Source organism: Eucyclogobius newberryi, unplaced genomic scaffold (assembly GCF_026437365.1).
Source record: "Eucyclogobius newberryi isolate DKJ021-1_F unplaced genomic scaffold, fEucNew1.0.hap1 SCAF_2, whole genome shotgun sequence".
Taxonomy (NCBI): domain Eukaryota; kingdom Metazoa; phylum Chordata; class Actinopteri; order Gobiiformes; family Gobiidae; genus Eucyclogobius; species Eucyclogobius newberryi.
In genome coordinates, this window is record NW_027315834.1 from 4142540 (window position 1) to 4164588 (window position 22049).

Below are 22049 nucleotides of genomic sequence, written 5' to 3' on the forward strand. Positions count from 1 at the left end.
AATGTATGTACATCTCAGTGGAGAACCACAAAGTCAGAATTCTGTCAGAAAAGTATGGCACGATTTCTCATAACACCATGTTAAAGTGCTCATTATTCACAAGGAAATGCAGATTGGAAATCTTTGGAGCATACTCTGTGTGTTCTCCAGATTGAGTTTCTATCAGACGGAAAGCTGCTGACTGACCTGAGCCAGGCCCTGGTGCTGGACCGTAGTGTGCTCCAGCAGCTGCAGGACAGGATCCCAGAGCTGCGGCGTGAGAAGAGCCAGCAGAGGGAGCTGTTCAAGCAGGCGCGGCAACAACACGTGTGTCTGCTGCAGGAGAACGCAGACATGGAGGCACGCATCCAGGGTACACTCTCACTCCGCTACACACTCTCACTCTGCTACACACTCTCACTCCGCTACACACTCTCACTCCGCTACACACTCTCACTCCGCTACACACTCTCACTCCGCTACACACTCTCACTCTGCTACACTCTCACTCTGCTACACACTCTCACTCCGCTACACACTCTCACTCCGCTACACACTCTCACTCCGCTACACACTCTCACTCTGCTACACACTCACTCTGCTACACACGCACACTCTGCTACACACTCTCACTCTGCTACACACTCTCACTCCGCTACACACTCTCACTCCGCTACACACTCACTCTGCTACACACGCACACTCTGCTACACACTCTCACTCCGCTACACACTCTCACTCCGCTACACACTCTCACTCCGCTACACACTCTCACTCCGCTACACACTCTCACTCCGCTACACACGCACACTCTGCTACACACTCTCACTCTGCTACACACTCTCACTCCGCTACACACTCTCACTCCGCTACACACTCACTCTGCTACACACTCTCACTCCGCTACACACTCTCACTCCGCTACACACTCTCACTCTGCTACACACTCACTCTGCTACACACGCACACTCTGCTACACACTCTCACTCTGCTACACACTCTCACTCCGCTACACACTCTCACTCCGCTACACACTCTCACTCCGCTACACACTCTCACTCCGCTACACACTCTCACTCCGCTACACACTCACTCTGCTACACACGCACACTCTGCTACACACTCTCACTCCGCTACACACTCTCACTCCGCTACACACTCACTCTGCTACACACGCACACTCTGCTACACACTCTCACTCTGCTACACACTCTCACTCTGCTACACACTCTCACTCCGCTACACACTCTCACTCCGCTACACACACTCACTCCGCTACACACTCTCACTCCGCTACACACTCACTCTGCTACACACTCTCACTCCGCTACACACTCTCACTCCGCTACACACTCACTCTGCTACACACTCTCACTCTGCTACACACTCTCACTCTGCTACACACTCTCACTCCGCTACACACTCTCACTCTGCTACACACTCTCACTCTGCTACACACTCTCACTCTGCTACACACGCACACTCTGCTACACACTCTCACTGCTACACACTCTCACTCTGCTACACACTCTCACTCTGCTACACACGCACATTCCGCTACACACTCTCACTCTGCTACACACTCTCACTCCGCTACACACACTCACTCCGCTACACACTCTCACTCCGCTACACACTCACTCTGCTACACACGCACACTCTGCTACACACTCTCACTCTGCTACACACTCTCACTCTGCTACACACTCTCACTCCGCTACACACTCTCACTCTGCTACACACGCACACTCTGCTACACACTCTCACTCTGCTACACACTCTCACTCTGCTACACACGCACACTCTGCTACACACTCTCACTCTGCTACACACTCTCACTCTGCTACACACTCTCACTCTGCTACACACTCTCACTCTGCTACACACGCACACTCTGCTACACACTCTCACTGCTACACACTCTCACTCTGCTACACACGCACACTCTGCTACACACTCTCACTCCGCTACACACTCTCACTCCGCTACACACTCACTCTGCTACACACTCTCACTCCGCTACACACTCTCACTCTGCTACACACTCTCACTCCGCTACACACTCTCACTCTGCTACACACTCACTCTGCTACACACTCTCACTCCGCTACATACTCTCACTCTGCTACACACTCACACTCTGCTACACACTCTCACTCTGCTACACACTCTCACTCTGCTACACACTCTCACACTCCTGCACACTCTCACTCTGGTACACACGCACACTCCGCTACACACGCACACTCCTACACACGCACACTCCTGCACACACGCACACTCCTGCACACTCTCAGTCTCCTACACACCGACTCTCACACTATCACACTCCTACACTCTCTCCTACACACACAGAATCTCACCCTCCTACACACACACACACACACACACTCACACACACACACGCACGCACTCACACACACACATGCCTACACACGCACACTCCTGCACACTCTCACTCTCCTACACGTGCACACTCTCAGTCTCCTACACACAGACTCTCACACTATCACACTATCACACTCCTACACTCACACTCTCCTACACACGCACACTCTCTCTCTCCTACACACTTCTACACACGCACACTTTCACACACACTCTCACACTACTACACACGTAGACTCTCACACTCCTACACACACTCCTACACACACACACACACACACACTCTCACACACACACACACGCGCGCACACACACACACAGACACACACACACACACACACTCTCACACACACACACACACGCGCACACACACACACACACAGACACACACACACACACACACACTCTCACACACACACACACACACACACTCTCACACACACACACACACGCGCACACACACACACAGACACACACACACACACACACACTCTCACACACACACACACACGCGCACACACACACACAGACACACACACACACACACACTCTCACACACACACACACACGCGCACACACACACACACAGACACACACACACACACACACTCTCACACACACACACACACGCGCACACACACACACACACAGACACACACACACACACACACGCGCACACACACACACAGACACACACACACACACTCTCACACACACACGCGCACACACACACACAGACACACACACACACACACTCTCACACACACACACACACGCGCACACACACACACAGACACACACACACACACACACTCTCACACTCCTCTTCTCTGTGTTCAGTGCTGAACAAACAGTGTGATGAGCGTATGATGCAGAAGTTCGGGCGGATCGTGGACCTGGAGGCCCTGCAGACGCTCTCAGGGAACCGGATCCTGGAGGAGCTCAAGCAGGAGAAACAAATGCGAGAAGACAAGTACGCGCGCGAAATCCGGCGGTGGGACGTACGTATGTCCAGAGCAGGACACACACTTCACGCTCACGCCCCCTGCCTGTGCTCTCTCCCTTCAAATGATGACTTTGGTGCGACAGAACCTGTGTTCAATATTAATCGTAGTTTTACATCAGTCAAGTGGAAGTTTGTGAAGTTGAAAAATAAAAGTTGAAAATGACAGGAAGTAGAGTTCAGAATCTTCCCCTCTGCGTTTCCAGTGGAATGTCGCTTATTGATGACACGGACAATTCACACACATTTTTCTAAGTTTAACAAAATAAATGATCAGGTATTATTATTTGTCAAACCATAACTACCGTGTATATGGATTGTCTCGTGTGTACAGTATAGTTGCTAAAGTAACAGTTGTGAAAATACCTCTACTTGCATCTGCTGCTCTTGTCCAACCAGGAAGTCATTTGTTATTCATTATAAACGACACGACACAGCGACATTTTAGTAATATTTTATTATAGTCATGTTTTTACGATTTGTGAAATGTGTAGTATAACTTGTGCACTTTAAGTATATTTTACAGTAGATACTTTGTACTTTTACTTCACTATATCCTGATTACAGATTTTGAATTAAAGAACGTATTATTACAGAAATATAAAAATAAAAATACAACATCCTTTGACCAAAAATCTACAAAATTCTTTATGAACAGAGCATTTGACGCTTCAATAGTTCTCCAAATCTGTCAAATACTTTTTACCCTCAATGTAATTCATTCTGTCTTCCACAGCTGAAGGTGGAAGAGGCTCGTGAGGATCTCATGAAGGCCACAAAGACCAACACAGAGTGCATGGCAAACCTCAACCAACTCCTGCACGAGAAGAGAGATCTGGAGCACAATCTCAACGTCCGGCAGAAGAGGATGGTGAGACCCTCGTGTGCCATTATTTCTTACTCACGGGTCCTTCTCCTCACAGTCCACTCAAAATGCTGCTTCACATCCAGATTGGCCGTACGTTTAGCTTTGCACTTGTAGTTTTCTCTGTTTTTAAGTACTGCTTCACTTGCTGCCACGGGGATTCTTTTGACCTTGGCCGGACTCAGCTGCCTTCACACTCGTCCTGGCCTGGTACTGTTTTAGTCCTGGTTTAGCCCTGGCTTTGTTCATGTTTAGTAGGTTCGAAAAAGGCCTTCAGACCCATGTAACCGCTGTCCCCCCAGAGTGAAGGAGGTTTCCTTTGTCTTTTGTTTCAGGGTAAACAGTTCGAGGACACCCAGAGCCGCAGGGACCGGCAGGACATCGATAGCCTGCGAGAGGTGGTGAGGGCCCAGGCTGAGCAGGCCATGGCCCTGAGGACAGAGATCCAGCTGCTGTCCTGCAAAGGAGGACACATCCTGCCCCCAGGCCCCGCCCCCCCGCCACACAGAGCAACACATGAGTCAGTGGGACGGCCCTGACAAACAGCTCCACTTCTGTTATTACTGTTATTATTTACATGTCCATCATGTGGGACAACAAGCTCCCTGTGCCCCGCCCACCTCAGCAACACTAACACCAGGCACAGAAGACAGTGGAAAAATAATCATTTATTTTAATCATAAAATAACATAATAATCATATTGATTAATAAATATTGATTACAGTAATATAGAAAAATCTATAATATTTCAGTTGTTCTGGAGATATGCAAAACTAGAATAGCAAGAGTATAAAGAGCTATTTCTGTCCTTTATGGCTCATTTTATTGTTCGTTTGTCACATTTTGTGCAATACTTTGGACCTTGAGAGCTGTGTTAAAGGGACTAAAGGCAATTTAAAAGATGATTTAAGATACATCTTCATTAAAGGTGGTATGGACGATTTTTTTCAGCAATTTTTTATCATATTTCCTCGTGGCGTGGATAAATCATTTGTCCTGCCACGTATCAATCATAAAACGCACCTATCGCTCACCTGCAGCCGCGTCAGGCTCGTCCCCACGTTTCCGCGTGCCTAAGCGCATGGATCTATCATAATATAGTTCCCTCAGTGTACGGGGCAAAATGAAGACGGAGAAAGACAGTTCGAGCTGACGCAGAAGTGGACAGAAATCTACGGGAGACGAGAGATGCGATGCGCTCCATTGCGCTAATAAACAAACGCACGTGTGTGTTGTATCAGTCCACGCGGGGGAGTGCGCATGCGCACTTCCGCCTGCGTTCTCAAATCACCGAAAAATCGTCCATACCGCCTTTAACAAATGATTTTGTTAAAAGTGTTTTAAAGACAATTTACTAAAATTAATCGGTAAATGCTTTTATTGAAGCAACTTTTAAAACATGATTCGTTAAATATTTTAACAAAAGGTTAAAAAGGGTTTGTTGAAACCATTTTTAAAAGAACATTTAATAAATGATTTAACAAATACTTTTGTAAATGGTTTGTAAATGCATTACCTTTTCCAAACTGCTTCTCTGATTAGTAATACAAATGTAAAAGCTTTTCCTGCAAGCGTTTGTAAATTAATCAAGTTTTAACAAATCACGTGAACAAATTGTGTTTTAAAAACTGTTCAAACATTTGTTACACAATTAAATAGTATTTTAAATATGTTTTTAATAAAAGTGTTACATTAGTTTATCATATCGTATTTTTAGAATTATTTTATGTCTTGTTAATACATTTATTACATTAAATTATCTTTTTTTTAAAGTTTATATTAAAGCATTTGTTAATTTATTTATTAGATCTTCTTCAAACGACTCTTTCCATTCAGTACTTGAACCTCAAACATCCATAAAACAATATTGAGTTATTCATTTTGAATAATATCGCCCTCTAATGAATACACCCATTTCAATTAAAAAAACAAGGCATCAGAGGCTCTTTTTTATAGAACTGCCATGTCTTAAGAAGATATGGTTTTATACATTTTTTATGATTTTAAGTTTTCTTCTCTCTAGTCTGTGGGACTAGAGCCCTGTTTTGAGGCCTCTGTGGGACTAGAGGCCTCAAGACAGGGTTCTAGTCCCACAGAGGCTTTAGGACAGGGCTCTAGTCCCACAGAGGCCTCAAGACAAGGCTCTAGTCCCACAGAGGCCTTAGGACAGGGCTCTAGTCCCACAGAGGCCTCAAGACAAGGCTCTAGTCCCACAGAGGCCTTAGGACAGGGCTCTAGTCCCACAGAGGCCTTAGGACAGGGCTCTAGTCACACAGAGGCCTCAAGACAAGGCTCTAGTCCCACAGAGGCCTTAGGACAGGGCTCTAGTCCCACAGAGGCCTTAGGACAGGGCTCTAGTCACACAGAGGCCTCAAGACAAGGCTCTAGTCCCACAGAGGCCTCAAGACAAGGCTCTAGTCCCACAGAGGCCTTAGGACAGGGCTCTAGTCACACAGAGGCTTTAGGACAGGGCTCTAGTCCCACAGAGGCCTCAAGACAAGGCTCTAGTCCCACAGAGGCCTCAAGACAAGGCTCTAGTCCCACAGAGGCCTCAAGACAAGGCTCTAGTCCCACAGAGGCCTTAGGACAGGGCTCTCTTTGCTTCTGAAATATAGTAATACATGTTGAACCTGACACGGTCCATAACCCAAACATAAAACCAGCAACATCACAAAAGCTGAAATAAACTCATCATTTTAATTTGAAGCAGAATAACGTTTACAGTATTTACAATAGAAAAGCGCAGCCTCAGCACATGGAGCTCCAGGGTGGTTGGACCTGGCTCCTGCTGTAGTTCTTCTGGTTCAGTCGCTACTAAAACTGGTGATTGTGGACCTGATTCACACATCTCAGCTACTTCCTGGATCATTGCACCTTTACGTGTCTAAATCTGATGTGATGAGACACTATATGAAAGAGTGAAGTGAACATTTAACCCATTAAAAAAAAATCATGAACCCGAGCAGACAAATCTGATTCGACCAATAGGAAGGAGCCACACATGTGAAACAGGAACACAAACACTGTCAAGGAATGTAACAATATCCACAGTATTATATGAGATCTATAAATGATAAAGATGTGACTTTGTTGTGAAGCTGCAATGAAATAGAGCAGAGGACGACAGCCCATGTCTCCTTTAGCCCTACAATGCAGGAGCTGGATGTACAAGTATTTATAGTTTTATTGCAAGAAAAATATTGTAAACACAATAGCCTACAATTTACAAATGCAAATTTATTTTGATGTCAATGTGATTTTATTCAGACTTTTGTTCAAAAGTGTTGTTTTCCCCTCATAAACACACCTATAGTAGAAGGTTGCTTGATTTGATATTTTTTTATGAGATTATTCTTGACACGTGGGTAAAAAATGTGTTTATAGTCATTGTCAACATTTAACATTATTCTCAGAATTTAAAATTGTTTGGAGATGACGAGGGCTAAATATACTCTTGGACAAACCAAATGTTATATATGAAAAACAATAATTGATTTTTTCAGGGTTTCTCTTGATGGGTAGTTGGAGTGGGAAACAAAAAAAGAGAACAATATTTGATATTTCAAGAATTTTTTTCTCTCCCTAAATCCCAACAGCGATGCAAGTGCCGTGGACACAAAAACGCCTGTAGTTGTGGAATCGCCCAGTTCTTGTTACATCCTCACAGTGTGAACCAAAGATGAAAGGTCTACAGAGAGGTCCCGCTCACAGCTTGTCCAGCTCCTCTCGGAGCTGCTCCCTCTCTCTCTGGAGCTCACTCACACAGAGCTGATTGTGGCTCAGCCTGTGCTCCAGCCACTGCAGCAGCGGCCCGCTCACTGCTGACATCTGGCTGCACAGGTTCTTGGTGAAGACAGAGCCGTTGTGGATGCGGGTGACCGGGTCTAGGTGGGACAGGGCATGGATCTTCCTGTAGGTGTCTTGCTCCTCCTGACACAGGATCCTGGGCAGCTCCACTGCAGACTCCAGGCAGGCCTGACAGAGGAGACCAGGAGTCACAGAAGTCCAACTCTGAACACAACTACCGGTACATCAACAAGTGTGATGGATGATGGGACAAAGGGAACCACCTCAGAGCAGAGTTAGAATAGGCCTGAGGACTCATCAGCAGAACAACAACACCTTGTATATTTATTATCAGTACAATAATGAATAGTTTCTCATCTCACAGTTCACTCTGTTCTTTCCTGCCTAATAAAGCCTACATGCTTTATTGACTGAAAACATTAATTTCAGAGGTTCCTAAAGCTTTGCGGGAGCTAAGCACTTTACTGTAGCTGTCCTGGGACAGACTTTCCTGTCCATATGCCCCTGACCACTCACTCTCACACCACATTTACTGTATGAGCTCACATTGAACCAACCAACTGGTGATAAAACAGCCCAGCTCTATCATCTGAGCAGTGGCCCGGCTTGGCCTGAGGTGCCTGATGTCCGACTGGGGGTACCTTGCCGATGGCCTCTCGTGGCAGCACGTGGATGGGGATCTCCAGCCGTTCGTACTCTGACCCCTTGGCCGTGGACTGGAAACAGGTGTAGAGCACGCGACCCGTGCGTGTGTTTTTGTCCTCAATGAAGCACGAGAAGATGAGGCCCACAAAGCCCTGGTCCAGCATCTGGTACATGGCCTGCAGAGAAACGAGCTCAGTCGAGTGGTTTTAATAATGCAGCTCCAACATTGTCCTAAGCAACATAACAGGCGGACAACACAAGTAGAAGTACTTGGGCCTCCTGGACAGTACCTGTGTGCGCACATCCACATGTGAGGGCCACACGGTGATGTGGGGGTGGGAGTGGTACCAGCCCACCACTCTCATGGGCCGGCCCGTGCTGTCAGCCAGCCGCTCGGCCTCGGTGCTGGCTGCAGACAGCTGCTCCGGGGAGATCTCCACGCGATCCTTCCGTTTGTCTGAGCGTCTCAGGATGATCACAGACTGGACGTGGACCACTCTGTTGGGCTCCAGCTCGCCAATGCACAGCCCCATCACCTGCACTCACACGGGCCAACACTGTGAGCAGCACAAACCATGTTCAGAGGCAATACTATTTCATATTTATGACAAGATCCTGAAAATAGAAGCTCTCCTGGTGTTGGTGTTGACCCAGCTCCTGTCACTGTGGCCCCTCCGCTCCACAACACTCTTACTACTCACTACAAGTGCCCAGCAGCCCTAGTGACCTCACCTGGTGGTTCAGCTCATAACCCCCACACAGCAGCACTACTAATCATGAATGCAGATGAGCCTGGCGGGGGACAGGGCCATGGGACAGTCCAGAAGAGACAAACCTGCACTTGGCAGGCTCAGCACAGACCCCCGCCTCACACAGGCTGTGCAGTGTCCCCGTGTCCCTCCCGTACCTCCTCTTTCTCGGTGCTGAGTGCGTGGCTCATGCACACGAGGAAGGCGTCCGACTCCAGGTGACAGGCGCTCACTGCCATCCCGCTTTGTCCTGCTCCAGTCACAGTGGACACACCGCGGGGGAAACGCTTCTGCAACAGCAATCTGAACCCGGCCTAAAACTGACTGACTTATACTACTTAGTTACTCTTATTTACAGTTAAACATCAGCTCGAAGTCGGTTAAAACGCGGGTTTAGAACGTATCCCACAGATCGTGCAGCAACAACACGACAGCAAATTACACTTCCGGGTTGTTTCTCTGACGCTGATGACGTAGGTGGTGCTTCAGCGCCATCTGCTGGAGCGGCGCGTGAACTGTTGTACATTTAAAATGGTGTGTTTAACGACGTGTGTGTGTAATTTCATTTATGCGGGTCTAAAATCATCATCTTTGAGCAGATCATCAAAAATGTCCAAATACCACACACGCATCTAATTAACACTTTTGGAACATTTCTTCCCTGCTCAATCTGTGCGTGTGTAAACAGATCTGTGTGTGTAAACAGATGTGGGCATGTGTAACTAGATCTGTGTAACTATTGTGTAACTGTGTAACTAGACTAACTGTCTAAAATGTGAGCGTTCCCGCTCTTCTTTACCTGTGTCTCCCAGAGACCACCTGTCTGGCCCCTTTTACCTCGCCTGCTTGGCACGTGTGGAGGGCACAGGGAAAAACAGTAGACATCCAACAGAAAAGTTACTGCACTCAATGTTCTACACTCAAGTCCAATTTAGACCAAAGTCTATCAAATGTTCCATCTACAAATTAAGCCTGAATGTCAGTTTTTCCATGTATGTCCCATCCGAGGTCCGAGTTGGGTCAGGAGGCCTACTGAGGTCCTGAAGTACAAAGCAACATCTGCTGTGCGTTTCATGGTTCCACATTACTGACCTGTGTTCTGTCCAACAATCTGCAACTAATGCCTCTGATGTTTCCTGTTTTCCTAAGAATCAGCCCCAGAGTAAAGATGGCCAAATGAAGCCCCGTGAAGCATCTGAGGCTTCAGCCAATTGTATCAATACAAGTCGATGTTTCATTTCACTCCAATGAGATATTTGTGGTCAAAAATGTAATGCGTGTAAGTAAAGTGTCACAAGCCAAATAATAACCAATTGTATTGAGAAAAACACCAATACAAAAATATAAATCATCTACCCGATGATGCATATTTATTCTGCAACAACAGATGATGTCACACACAATAAGGTCTGATCAGGTCTCATAGTATTTAACTATTGCAAGATTTCACTGACCACAACATTGTGACAAGGGAAATGAAACTTTTATGAGGCAAATCATTTGCTTCAACAGAGTTTGGCCTCATCCAGTTAATGCTTCATACAATCCTGAAGGCACTTTATATTAAAGCGTACAAACCTGTTTGATAAACCTGAAATACTAAACTGAACTGTTGTTCTAACACTTTACCACAATCTGACACTGACTTAAAAAACTACTCCCCCACGACGCCCACGACGCGTCGCGAGGCATTGTGCACTTTTATTTGAAAATGACACTGTACTGAACCAGTCATGGTCAGTGACAAAAGTGAAGCCTCGCTTTTACAGCACATGTGGTTTTTTAGCAAACTAACACGAGCGTCGTAGCAGGGCTTCATTTGACACGACCTCAACTTCAAATGACCCATGACCCCCCCACAGCACACTGAGCCCAAACATGTGTGGTGCCCCAGCAGGACAGCTGTACACGTAGTACACGTTGTACACGTTGTACACGTTGTACACGTTGTACACGTTGTATGCACTCATTTCCCCACATTGTACATGTACATCACTGCTTGTTTTGTAAGAGTGAGCGCGTAGTCTTTGGTTTCAACAAAAGCCACTTGTGATGCTCAGATCAGGACCCTCTGTGCCAGACTCACCTCCAAACTGGGACTAAACCAGTTTCCAAACAGCTGTGGAGCTGTTGTGCCACTTGTTTTGTGTTGGCTCTCTTCGCCTGCACTAAATGTGTACATTTTAATCAAAAACTTGAATTGGGCCCCATAATATGTACAATCAGGAGCCGGTGAAACTAGAAGTCTGTTTGTGTTTGGCTGGATCTGATAATGATGATAACTGAAATATAATGCTGAGTAATATCTTGTGATTGTAAACTCAGAGAAAAAGTAAAAGAAAATACAAAGACATGATTGAATACTAAAAAAAAAAGATTCAGTTGTATCATCTGGACTCTGTTTTTAGAAAAACTAAATGTTTAGACTCTCATCCAAGAGTCAATCTCAATCTGCGAATCAAGACCGAGACCTCAGATATTTATCCTTCTGCGTGTAAGCCCAGCCCACTGGGCGGGGCCTCCTGATAAAGGGTGTTTACAGTTTCACCCTGTAATGGACTATCACAATTCTATTGTAAACTCACGTTGGCTCTTTCATCACTGATGAGTACCTGATTAGCATCAGAATGCCCTGGCTTCTCCAACCCCGCGGCTTCAAGACACTATTATACATGACCGGTAGGTTTTACCTTAAACTTATATTTCTGTTTAAAGAGGGATTCTCTTTTTGAACAAAGATTGCCTCTTTAACTCTTTCAAACCATCTTTTCTCCTGCTCAGAATCTTCTCCTCACTGTCTTTGATAGAGCGGTTTGTGGCTTTAAGATGCAGATGCACTGCACTCTGTGGTCCTGAACTCCAGTGTCTTCTGTGTTGATAAAGCCTCTTGTGCAGTGGCTGTTTAGTCTCACTATGTGACGCTCTTTACAGCTTTTTTCACTGCATTGGACAGAATAAACTACATTGCTCTGTTCTTGTGTTGCATCTTGTCCTTAGGGTGAAGCAGTTTTTGTCTTAAGTGTTGCCTGGTTTCAAATAAAAAGCAGTTTTTCCGACAGTCCCGAGACATAAGGGATAGAAACACCCTTCCTTCTTGTTCTACTTCCCTTTTGTCCCTTTTGTCCTGCTTTAGGTTCTCTTCTCTTTGTTGAATCTACAATAGGATTATTCCATTACAGGGCTGTTAGGAGACGAAGAAGAGTCTCAAGTGAAACTGTAAGCACACTTTACTCAGAGTAGGATGAATATCTGACTCGATTTGCAGATTGAGAATGACTCTTGGATGAGAGTCAAAATGTCTTGTTTGAACAATATTCAATATCACATAAAGCGTCGATGCATTTTCTTTCCATAATTGATTGTTTTGGGGAAATGCACCTGCAGTGAAGATTCAGACCAAGTGGGAGAACTTGCAAAATCCCAGGGTGTGTCGGTGTAATCCCTCATTCGTCCAGGCGTGTTCCATGGTAGAAAAAGCTTCAGTTGTAGTCATCTGGACTCAGTTTGAAAAAATAGACGTTTCGACTCTCATCCAAGAGTCATTGTCAATAAAAGAATTTAGATCGAGAACTCCGATATTAATACTGTTCTGTGGTAAGACCCGCCCATTGGGAGGAAGGCTCCTCCCAATGGGCGGGTCTTACCACAGAACAGTATTAATGACTACAACTGAAGCTTTTTCTACTATAAAATCCCAGGGTGTTTGAATATGCAGCCTGTACGTTGATTCAATGTCCGATACCAAAAGTCCTGATGGAACATCAACATTGATTCAATGATATTTTGCGATCTGGCATAGTCATGAATAACATAAGCTGCAGACGATGGACTGGTCTCAGTCCTGGTTCTGTTGCACCTCAGCGTTTGACACCATCGACCACAACATTGTTTTTTCTCTTTGAGAGGACAGTGCAGTGTGAAATGGGAAAGACTTGGACTCACAATACCTCGGCCTGCGACACACGGCTGGCATGTGTGCTGTCTACTCAGCCACACGTGGCACAACCACAACATCCTACTGCAGAGGTTAGAATGTAGGTGTCGGAGGCCCCGCCCTCAGCTAGTTTAAACACTATTTACCAGATAGATTCCAGTTTGTTAATATAAACCAGCACTTCTGACCCTCTAAAGTAACCTGAGGTGTACCACAGGGTTCAGTACTTGGTCCAGTTCTGTTTATTCTTTATATTCTGCCGTTAAGGTCGTATTATCTGGAAGTATGACATTGACTTCCTCTGCGATGCATCATGTGGACAGACTGTGGGATGGAATCAGCTCCTGTCCATGTTAAAGAAAAAACAGGTTTAAAATATTTGTCTTTGAAATAGCTTATGGTCCTGTCCTCTCATTCTAAAGAAGACAGAATCTTTACCATCACTGTCTCTGTCAGACTCTGTCCTCCTGTCTCTGTCAGACTCTGTCCTCCTGTCTCTGTCCTCTTGTCTCTGTCCTCCTGTCTCTGTCAGACTCTGTCCTCCTGTCTCTGTCAGACTCTGTCCTGTTGTCTCTGTCCCTCTTCAGCTGTTGTCCTGTTGTTTATGTCCTGTTGTCTCTGTCCCTCTTCAGCTGTTGTCCTGTTGTTTATGTCCTCTTGTCTCTGTCCCTCTTCAGCTGTTGTCCTCTTGTCTCTGTCCTCTTGTCTCTGTCCCTCTTCAGCTGTCGTCCTGTTGTTTATGTCCTCTTGTCTCTGTCCCTCTTCAGCTGTTGTCCTGTTGTTTATGTCCTCTTGTCTCTGTCCCTCTTCAGCTGTTGTCTTGTTGTCTTTGTCCCTCTTCAGCTGTTGTCCTGTTGTTTATGTCCTCTTGTCTCTGTCCCTCTTCAGCTGTTGTCCTGTTGTCTCTGTCCCTCTTCAGCTGTTGTCCTGTTGTTTATGTCCACTTGTCTCTGTCCCTCTTCAGCTGTTGTCCTGTTGTCTCTGTCCTCTTGTCTCTGTCCCTCTTCAGCTGTTGTCTTGTTGTCTCTGTCCCTCTTCAGCTGTTGTCCTGTTGTTTATGTCCTCTTGTCTCTGTCCCTCTTCAGCTGTTGTCCTCTTGTCTCTGTCCTCTTGTCTCTGTCCCTCTTCAGCTGTTGTCTTGTTGTCTCTGTCCCTCTTCAGCTGTTGTCCTGTTGTTTATGTCCTCTTGTCTCTGTCCCTCTTCAGCTGTTGTCCTCTTGTCTCTGTCCCTCGTCAGCTGTTGTCCTGTTGTCTCTGTCCTCTTGTCTCTGTCCCTCTTCAGCTGTTGTCCTGTTGTCTCTGTCCCTCTTCAGCTGTTGTCCTGTTGTTTATGTCCTCTTGTCTCTGTCCTCTTCAGCTCTTGTCCCTGTCCCTCTTCAGCTGTTGTCCTGTTGTCTCTGTCCTCTTGTCTCTGTCCCTCTTCAGCTGTTGCCCTCTTGTCTCTGTCCCTCTTCAGCTGTTGTCCTGTTGTTTATGTCCTCTTGTCTCTGTCCCTCTTCAGCTGTTGTCCTCTTGTCTCTGTCCCTCGTCAGCTGTTGTCCTGTTGTCTCTGTCCTCTTGTCTCTGTCCCTCTTCAGCTGTTGTCCTGTTGTCTCTGTCCCTCTTCAGCTGTTGTCCTGTTGTTTATGTCCTCTTGTCTCTGTCCTCTTCAGCTCTTGTCCTGTTGTCTCTGTCCCTCTTCAGCTGTTGTCCTGTTGTCTCTGTCCTCTTGTCTCTGTCCCTCTTCAGCTGTTGTCCTCTTGTCTCTGTCCCTCTTCAGCTGTTGTCCTCTTGTCTCTGTCCTCTTGTCTCTGTCCCTCTTCAGCTGTTGTCCTCTTGTCTCTGTCCTCTTGTCTCTGTCCCTCTTCAGCTGTTGTCCTGTTGTTTATGTCCTCTTGTCTCTGTCCTCTTCAGCTCTTGTCCTGTTGTCTCTGTCCCTCTTCAGCTGTTGTCTTGTTGTCTCTGTCCATCTTCAGCTGTTGTCCTGTTGTTTATGTCCTCTTGTCTCTGTCCCTCTTCAGCTGTTGTCCTCTTGTCTCTGTCCTCTTGTCTCTGTCCCTCTTCAGCTGTTGTCTTGTTGTCTCTGTCCCTCTTCAGCTGTTGTCCTGTTGTTTATGTCCTCTTGTCTCTGTCCTCTTCAGCTCTTGTCCTGTTGTCTCTGTCCCTCTTCAGCTGTTGTCCTGTTGTCTCTGTCCTCTTGTCTCTGTCCCTCTTCAGCTGTTGTCCTGTTGTTTATGTCCTCTTGTTTCTGTCCCTCTTCAGCTGTTGTCCTGTTGTCTCTGTCCCTCTTCAGCTGTTGTCCTGTTGTCTCTGTCCTCTTCAGCTCTTGTCCTGTTGTCTCTGTCCCTCTTCAGCTCTTGTCCTGTTGTCTCTGTCCCTCTTCAGCTGTTGTCCTGTTGTCTCTGTCCTCTTCAGCTCTTGTCCTGTTGTCTCTGTCCCTCTTCAGCTCTTGTCCTGTTGTCTCTGTCCCTCTTCAGCTGTTGTCCTGTTGTCTCTGTCCCTCTTCAGCTGTTGTCCTGTTGTCTCTGTCCTCTTCAGCTCTTGTCCTGTTGTCTCTGTCCCTCTTCAGCTCTTGTCCTGTTGTCTCTGTCCCTCTTCAGCTGTTGTCCTGTTGTCTCTGTCCTCTTCAGCTCTTGTCCTGTTGTCTCTGTCCCTCTTCAGCTCTTGTCCTGTTGTCTCTGTCCCTCTTCAGCTCTTGTCCTGTTGTCTCTGTCCCTCTTCAGCTGTTGTCCTGTTGTCTCTGTCCTCTTCAGCTCTTGTCCTGTTGTCTCTGTCCCTCTTCAGCTCTTGTCCTGTTGTCTCTGTCCCTCTTCAGCTGTTGTCCTGTTGTCTCTGTCCCTCTTCAGCTGTTGTCCTGTTGTCTCTGTCCTCTTCAGCTCTTGTCCTGTTGTCTCTGTCCCTCTTCAGCTCTTGTCCTGTTGTCTCTGTCCCTCTTCAGCTGTTGTCCTGTTGTCTCTGTCCTCTTCAGCTCTTGTCCTGTTGTCTCTGTCCCTCTTCAGCTCTTGTCCTGTTGTCTCTGTCCCTCTTCAGCTGTTGTCCTGTTGTCTCTGTCCCTCTTCAGCTGTTGTCCTGTTGTCTCTGTCCTCTTCAGCTCTTGTCCTGTTGTCTCTGTCCCTCTTCAGCTGTTGTCCTGTTGTCTCTGTCCCTCTTCAGCTGTTGTCCTGTTGTCTCTGTCCTCTTCAGCTCTTGTCCTGTTGTCTCTGTCCCTCTTCAGCTCTTGTCCTGTTGTCTCTGTCCCTCTTCAGCTGTTGTCCTGTTGTCTCTGTCCTCTTCAGCTCTTGTCCTGTTGTCTCTGTCCCTCTTCAGCTCTTGTCCTGTTGTCTCTGTCCTCTTCAGCTCTTGTCCTGTTGTCTCTGTCCCTCTTCAGCTGTTGTCCTGTTGTTTATGTCCTCTTGTCTCTGTCCTCTTCAGCTCTTGTCCTGTTGTCTCTGTCCCTCTTCAGCTGTTGTCCTGTTGTCTCTGTCCTCTTGTCTCTGTCCTCTTCAGCTCTTGTCCTGTTGTCTCTGTCCCTCTTCAGCTCTTGTCCTGTTGTCTCTGTCCTCCTCTCTTCAGTGTTCGCTCCTAAGCCGCGTCGCACCGCTCCGCTGTCGTCACGGTGCGCGGGGCGTGGCTTGGCTCCGCTCTAATCCACAGCTCAGGCCCGTGCTAACGGGACCAGGCCGCTCCGAGCCGAACCACACCGAACCAGCCCAGGCCCAGCAGCGGTGGAACATGTCCAGCAGCAGCAGCAGCTGCAGCGCGGCCGCAGACACAGCCCTTCTCCCGGCGCACTGACACGGCAGGTAACGCGGCGCACGGAGCGGGGGAAGCGGGAGGACAGCGGGGAAAGGCGGGGAGGATGGAGGGATGATGGCGGACACCTGCTCCGGGGAAGGACAGGGACGAGATGCGGGCTGGACCACAGTGTAGGAGAGTGTGGCTGAGTGTACGTGTGCGTGTGCGTGTGCTGTGGCGAGGTGTCGTGAGAAGGTTCCGTCATGTCGCGTTTCGCTTGCGGAGGCTGAAGATCAGGGCTGGGACCAACAGGCTCTGGCGCCAGGATCCTCCAGATACACAGCAGTTTGGGATGATTCACACTCTTCTTACTGTTTCTTTTATTGTTTCATTTTATAGACCTTTTATAGACCTAAAAGTTTGATGAAAACATTCTAAATTCCAGAAGTGAATTGTAATGGAGAAACTGGGATTAACATGAGAATATCACAAAATATGATAAATCAGGGTCGTTTTGGGAAATGAAAATCACTCAGAGACAAGCTAGTGATGCCAGAGCCTGGTTTAAACACATTTACCATTGGATATTACAACATTTGTTTATTTTTTAAGACATTATGATAAGCATTTTTAGGTTTTTCTGGACAAATACTTATGTCTCAACAGACATATTGAGTCAGCTATGGCTTTCCAATTTGATCTATAGCTGTACTTTATACTTTACCACAAATAATGCTTTTTGTGAAGTTCAAAAAGTGTTTTCTTCGCTTTTGTTATATAAAGTGAACTTAGCGACATTTCCACCTTGACAATTCAAATTTTACCATTCACATTTAGATATCAGTTCAGCAGGTGAATTAGTGCACTCAAAATATCCCACAAGGCACCTTGAAAAGTAGTGTCCAGCGCTGGTCACTAGACCCGTCAATATAGACCATAATGCAGTGGTGTGTGGTTAGGGTAAAGTTATGATTGACCCATAAAATCTAAAATGACCATGAGTCACAACTGATCCGAAGGTCGGAGGTTTGAATCCGGCTCTTGGCATAAAGATTCTTGGTAGAGTGGTCAGATCCACTGGCCCACAGGTTGACCGTGCAATTGCAGCGACCTCGGGTGAATACTGCCGCTGTGTCCTTGCACAAGACACTTTACCCGCCTTGCCCCCAGTGTACACTGGTGTATGATTGGGTGAGTGGTTCCTTGATGTAAAAGCACTTTCAGTGCCTTGAAGGTAGAAAGGTGCTATATAAATGTGACCATTTACCATTTAACTACATTTAAATTGGTTCAAAATATATCCAAATAAGCCCGTTTTCCCCTCACTTTTGCTGAACTCACGGTGTCTTTTAGTGGCCTCTACAGGCCACTGAGCAGTACTGCGCGGGAAGCATGATTCTTATTTTGTGTTATTATTTTTTGTGTTCAGAGGCCCATTCATGCTCCGCTCTCTAACCTGAGCTTTTACAACCAGAGCAGACAGCAGCTTCTGTTAGAGCGCTGCACATGTGCTCTGAGGACCACACAGCCTCAAACCCATGGATCTATGCTCAAACTAGGGTTGTGTTCAAAAAATCGATACCGTGATATATCGTCACGGACTCAGTATCGTCACAGTATCGATTAAAAAAAAAAAAAAAAGAAGATGTTTGTTGCCCATAGGCTTTACTAGACAGGAGAGGCCAGGGTGAAGTGTGGGATGAGAGAGAGGGGAAGACACGCAGCAAACAGCCGCAGTTGGGATCCGAACCCACGACGCTGTGGCCGTTTTTAAAAACATTAATTTATTATGAATTGTCCAGGCGGCCATTTAGAAGCGAAGTCCTAAAGAGCTGTTAGCGTCCTGCAGTAAAGCAGAAGCTGCTCAATCTGCTGGAACACGAGCTGACGTGCAAACGAGGTGGAATAGTTCTTTGATATGCAGTTTGTGCTGCGCTCCTCGACCGAGGTGAGAAGGAGCTGTGGAACTGATCAGAAGCTCCTCTGGACCGAGGTGAGAAGGAGCTGTGGACCTGATCAGAAGCTCCTCTGGGCCGAGGTGAGAAGGAGCTGTGGACCTGATCAGAAGCTCCTCTGGACCGAGGTGAGAAGGAGCTGTGGACCTGATCAGAAGCTCCTCTGGGCCGAGGTGAGAAGGAGCTGTGGACCTGATCAGAAGCTCCTCTGGGCCGAGGTGAGAAGGAGCTGTGGACCTGATCAGAAGCTCCTCTGGGCCGAGGTGAGAAGGAGCTGTGGAACTGATCAGAAGCTCCTCTGGACTGAGGTGAGAAGGAGCTGTGGACCTGATCAGAAGCTCCTCTGGGCCGAGGTGAGAAGGAGCTGTGGACCTGATCAGAAGCTCCTCTCGGCCGAGGTGAGAAGGAGCTGTGGACCTGATCAGAAGCTCCTCTCGGCCGAGGTGAGAAGGAGCTGTGGAAGCTGCTGCAGCATGTTCAGATCAGGCCAATTGTTTGGCAAGAAACATGTAATACTTTACTAGAATGTGTTCCATATAGTTCTATTTGGATCAGTTGGTTGGATGTATGAAGTTATTAGAGCAGAACGGATTTATAAATAAGTACTTTGTGGATAAATAGGAAATGTCATACATTTTCTTATCCAGAGTAAAAAAATGACCCATTTGGTAAATTTTTAAGACCCTTTTTTTCCAAAAATGTATCGGGAATCATATCATAATGAGGGAATTGTATCGTAATATACAAGTATTGGGATACGTATCGTATTGCGAGGGGCTTGGCTCTTGTGCAAACCACACTGAATAAACCTGTGTGGGATGTTTGCAGGTTCTGTCCTAACTGAGCATGTGCAGAGGAGAAGCGAAGCAACAGCAGCGCCAAGTTTCAACAAACAGACTAAAAATCTTTCTTTGTTTGTAGCTAAGGCTCTGTTCATGTTTCTAATGATTAGACATTAGTTAGAACTATCATTTAATACAAAAGAGCACTAGTTTGTGAAATGAATTGATCTGTGAAGTGAGCCTATTTACTCTATTCAGTGTATTTCAAAGGTATGCAAGTTTAGCCCAGTAGAACAGAAATGCAAATGATGGACTAAATATTGAAAACAACAGTAAACAGTGACAGGTCTTTAACACAACACGACGGAATGAAAGCAGACAGAAGAGCTGTTCATACAGAGCACCAACCGTAAAACACTACTAAATAAACAATAGCCACTTACCTTAGTTCGAGCTGTAAAAAGATCACAATCGCAGGCAAAACGTTTAATCATTCAGTTAAAAGTTTAATGTGCAACCCATATTAAATAAAGCTTGTATGATGATTGTTAGGCCGTAAATATGTGTGTGCTGGATGGATTAGACAAATATTTATAACAGAAATCAACTCAATTCAGAGTTTTGTGGAGAAAGTGAGTGTCTGAATCGCTTTGTGATTAAGTGCACGCTAAATAGGGCCAGACTCTAGTGATCGAGGGGTTAGTGGACGAGTGTGGACATTGGGACGCAGCACTGGAATTGCCTTACTTTGAATTATTGCTTTAGTCTTGTTGAAACGTCGTCACTTCTTGGTGCAAAAGTAGATATTTGAGACTTTCTGTAAAGTAGTTCAGTTGAGGCTAAAAATAGTTGGTAACGTTAAAACTAAGAAGTTGGAACAGAACATTTTGAGCTTTGGGGAGGTAAACAACCTAATAGTGCAGGATTATGAAACAAGATTATCATGAGGTAACAACTTTCTAGCATGGCTAAAAGCTCATGAGTCACTTTAGCGCAATATAGAACCTATTATTCCAGACCAGTCCTGACGGCGATATGTTTTGCAAATTTTTTTTCATCCACCAAGCTATATTCAGTCCAGACAATTTGTTCTCCAAACAGACAAATGAAAATGACCCTAAAATTCAAATAGGGCTTTCATATGGACTCTGCCTGGACTTTTTTACTTTATTATAAGTCCATAAAACACATTTTTGGCGGGATGTGAAATCTGATATTCTTCTCTGCAGAGCTTGTTCCCACTTATAATTACAGTAAATCAGACTTCAGAGACAAAACATACAGAGTCTCAGCTTTACAAAGAGTCCAACTAATTGTTTGTGCTCCAACTGTTCGAGAACAGCTTCAGATTGACAATCCTGTTATAGAAACTGGTCAATATCAATATGATTTAAGCTATTTTTAGGATTATTATTTATTATTAGGGCTGTGACATTAACCGAAATATTGTTATATTCTATAATAAAAAGTCAATAATATTGTCAGCTGTCAAAATTTATTGAATTACTCTTGTTTCAGCAGCAGCTAAAAAGCGAGGGAATTACATTCACCATGAAGACAGGTGCTCGAGGGTTCATGGGAGTTTGCCCAACCAGTCCACATGTGCTTTGTGGATCTGGAGAAGGCTTTCGACCGTGTCCCTCGGGGTGTCCTTTGGGGGGTGCTCCGGGAGTACGGGGTCCGGGGCCCTTTGCTCAGGGCTGTCCGGTCCCTGTATGACCGGAGCAGGAGCTGTGTTCGCATTGCCGGCAGTAAGTCAGACCTGTTCAGTGCATGTTGGACTCCGCCAGGGCTGCCCTGTGTCACCGGTTCTGTTCATAATTTTTATGGACAGAATTTCTAGGCGCAGTCAGGGGTCGGAGGGTGTCCGGTTTGGGGACCACAGGATCTCATCTCTGCTGTTTGCAGACGATGTTGTCCTGATGGCTCCATCAAACCCGGACCTGCAGCTGCACTGGGACGGTTTACAGCCGAGTGTGAAGCGGCTGGGATGAGAATCAGCACCTCCAAATCCAAGGCCATGGTTCTCGACCGGAAAAAGGTGGTTTGCCCTCTCCAGGTGGGTGGGGTGTCCTTGCCCCAAGTGGAGGAGTTCAAGTATCTCGGGGTCTTGTTCACGAGTGAGGGAAGGATGGAGAGTGAGATCGACAGGCGGATCGGTGCAGCGGCTGCAGTGATGCAGTCGCTGCATCGACTGTTGTGGTAAAGAAGGAGCTGAGCCGAAAGGCAAAGCTCTCGATTTACCGGT

General features: G+C 46.4%; 3 protein-coding genes across 3 annotated transcripts in view; 2 read left to right on the forward strand and 1 right to left on the reverse strand.

Annotated features, from left to right (window-relative positions):
- The window catches only part of LOC140367755 (cilia- and flagella-associated protein 44), a 62450-nt gene extending 57615 nt beyond the window's left edge, over positions 1–4835 (forward strand). The window contains exons 31-34 of the mRNA XM_072454390.1: positions 151–352; positions 3208–3368; positions 4107–4241; positions 4571–4835. Of these exons, the coding sequence (XP_072310491.1) occupies positions 151–352; positions 3208–3368; positions 4107–4241; positions 4571–4774 (702 nt within the window). The 3' untranslated portion in view covers positions 4775–4835. The remainder of the gene's footprint in view (positions 1–150; positions 353–3207; positions 3369–4106; positions 4242–4570) is intronic.
- Positions 4836–7793: 2958 nt separating this feature from the next.
- On the reverse strand, positions 7794–9742 carry brcc3 (BRCA1/BRCA2-containing complex, subunit 3). The gene is made up of 4 exons (XM_072454723.1): positions 9596–9742; positions 8979–9224; positions 8685–8864; positions 7794–8211 (listed from the first exon to the last, which is right to left on the reverse strand). Exons 1-4 carry the CDS (start codon positions 9674–9676, stop codon positions 7942–7944), a joined length of 777 nt encoding a protein of 258 aa, XP_072310824.1. The 5' UTR covers positions 9677–9742; the 3' UTR covers positions 7794–7941.
- A 7221-nt stretch (positions 9743–16963) lies between these two features.
- The window catches only part of LOC140366888 (amyloid-beta A4 precursor protein-binding family A member 1-like), a 38462-nt gene continuing 33376 nt past the window's right edge, over positions 16964–22049 (forward strand). Inside the window, exon 1 of the mRNA XM_072453087.1 lies at positions 16964–17132. The gene's annotated coding sequence lies outside the window, so the exon portion shown is untranslated. The remainder of the gene's footprint in view (positions 17133–22049) is intronic.

Bases quoted from the DNA above. Each gene is read 5' to 3' on its own strand.
- brcc3 (XM_072454723.1), bottom strand. From the start codon at position 9,676: ATGGCAGTGAGCGCCTGTCACCTGGAGTCGGACGCCTTCCTCGTGTGC. The intron at 9,225-9,595 runs GTACGGGAGGGA...GTGTGAGTGCAG, and splicing joins TCAGCACCGAGAAAGAGGAG to GTGATGGGGCTGTGCATTGG. The intron at 8,865-8,978 runs GTACTGTCCAGG...GTTTCTCTGCAG, and splicing joins ATGTGGATGTGCGCACACAG to GCCATGTACCAGATGCTGGA.